The sequence below is a fragment of the Glycine max genome, chromosome 17 (genome assembly GCF_000004515.6).
Source record: "Glycine max cultivar Williams 82 chromosome 17, Glycine_max_v4.0, whole genome shotgun sequence".
Lineage (NCBI taxonomy): Eukaryota > Viridiplantae > Streptophyta > Magnoliopsida > Fabales > Fabaceae > Glycine > Glycine max.
This window is the reverse complement of record NC_038253.2, coordinates 16578533-16580320: the sequence shown is the minus strand read 5'-3', so window position 1 is coordinate 16580320 and position 1788 is coordinate 16578533. Positions and strand designations below refer to the sequence as shown.

At 36.4% G+C, this 1788-nt stretch overlaps 1 protein-coding gene across 1 annotated transcript; it reads right to left on the bottom strand.

The window, feature by feature from the left end:
* Positions 1–898: 898 nt before the first annotated feature.
* On the bottom strand, positions 899–1578 carry LOC102666751 (zinc finger protein 4-like). The gene is given in 3 exon segments (XM_014769710.2): positions 899–1356; positions 1359–1473; positions 1534–1578. Coding segments are annotated over 3 exon segments (618 nt in total).
* Between the last annotated feature and the right edge of the window lie 210 nt (positions 1579–1788).

Sequence of the window (1788 nt, the reverse complement as noted above, 5' to 3'; positions counted from 1 at the left end):
GAATGAGTGGCAAAACATGGAAGGTTTACAAAGAGAACATGAAAAATTGAAAAATCTAGATAGAGAGAACACAGAAACACATGTGACAGGTGTTGTTGTTTCAAAACTACGCAAAATCACAATAGCTAGTGCACACTACATATGAAGAGCAGCATGGCAAGACACTCCTTGGAATCATGACTTACCCCAATTTGATTGAAAAAAAGTTCAAAACTTGCACCATTCCCCTAAAATTAAAACTACTTATACAATTTTGGTGAAAAAAAGTCTAAGAAATCAGTCTCTACTATACTATAATAAGTCATAACACTGTTAGAAGATTGTGTATGCATTTGGGGTTCCAAATAGTAATTATTTAGGATTTTAGTTTCAGAATTTGAAATGGGGAAAGATGGGAACAATATTCTTTAAAATATTTGACCCTATAGTAGCCACAAGCATAGGCTAGCACTGCTTTCAATTATTTTCAGCTAGCTGCCATATACTGTTAGTGTAGTGGATGACATTACATTTAAAGGCAGCTAAGCTAAAACTGGTTTAAGTTAGTTTCCAAACACTAGCTTCTTTAAAGACAATACATTGGTGTAGTAGCTACAATATCAATAATGGCACCAAATATAAGTGACAAGAAAAGTTTAATAATAGTGAAAATTGAAATAAGCTAAATAAGCCATTGAAATACAAGTCTCATTGTACAATACAATCACCATAAATCAATAATTTAAAGTCTGAAGAGAATGAAACTAAAGATGAAAAAGCTTTAAAGCTTTACAGTGAGAACATGAGGAGGCTTGTACAGATATGTTTGTGCATGCCACTAGAGTACAAAACTAGTATTTGAATTCAATCAAGATGAAAAATATTAAAGCCTCAGAGTGAGATCAGGAGATGCAGATGTTTATGCTAGAGATGCAGTTGCTACTACAAAAGTAGTATTTGAATTATGAGCATGCTCACCATGCCCCAAATTAAAACCACCCCTTTCATCAATCTGTTTGAAACTTCCAGGCCAAAATAGATCGACATCATTATCTTCCAAGAAGATCGACATCCGAAAATAGTCTTTACCAAATTTTGCTGCAGCTCTTATATCAGGAGCCCTCATTGAATGATGATGCACATGTCCTTGGTGCATTGCAGCACGAGCTTCAAGTCCAAGTGACTGAAACGTGGAACCATGAAGAGGCAAAGATGCTAGGCTTGTGTACCTTTCAGTGAACATCCTCATTCGCATTGCGCGCTTCGCCATTGTCCTCTCCCTTTTGTGAGCATTCTGGTGTCCACCTAATACATGTGAGCTAAAGAATTTATGGCAGGAATAATTACAAGAGAAAACTCTAGGAATTGCTTATGCTAAGCATGAGTTTCATGTCCTACTTCACAGTTAGTGTCACTTGTAACTTTCAACTCTTCATCACTGGTATTGAAGTTGAGGGACAAGTCCAGAGAAACAGGACCTGGGTCAGGATCGACCTTGGTAAGATCATGTGATGTCTCTCATATCGACTTATCATAACCTACTTGGCTGAGGACTTTAAAATCATCTTCTAGTTCCAGATTCAAGTTTGGAGTCATCATGTTTATATGGATCTACCGTGAGCTAACTTCTTTTAAGCAATTGGAAAGAATGGAACAAATTTTTGCTTCGTTTAGCTTACCATTTAGGCATCGCCTGCATTGATGAAGCACATTATTTGTTATGACAAAGCAATAAAACTCATGGAACATACAAAATTATGGTGTTAATATCAACTGGTCAATCAAAGTCATGCAAACCATGGCCAAGCA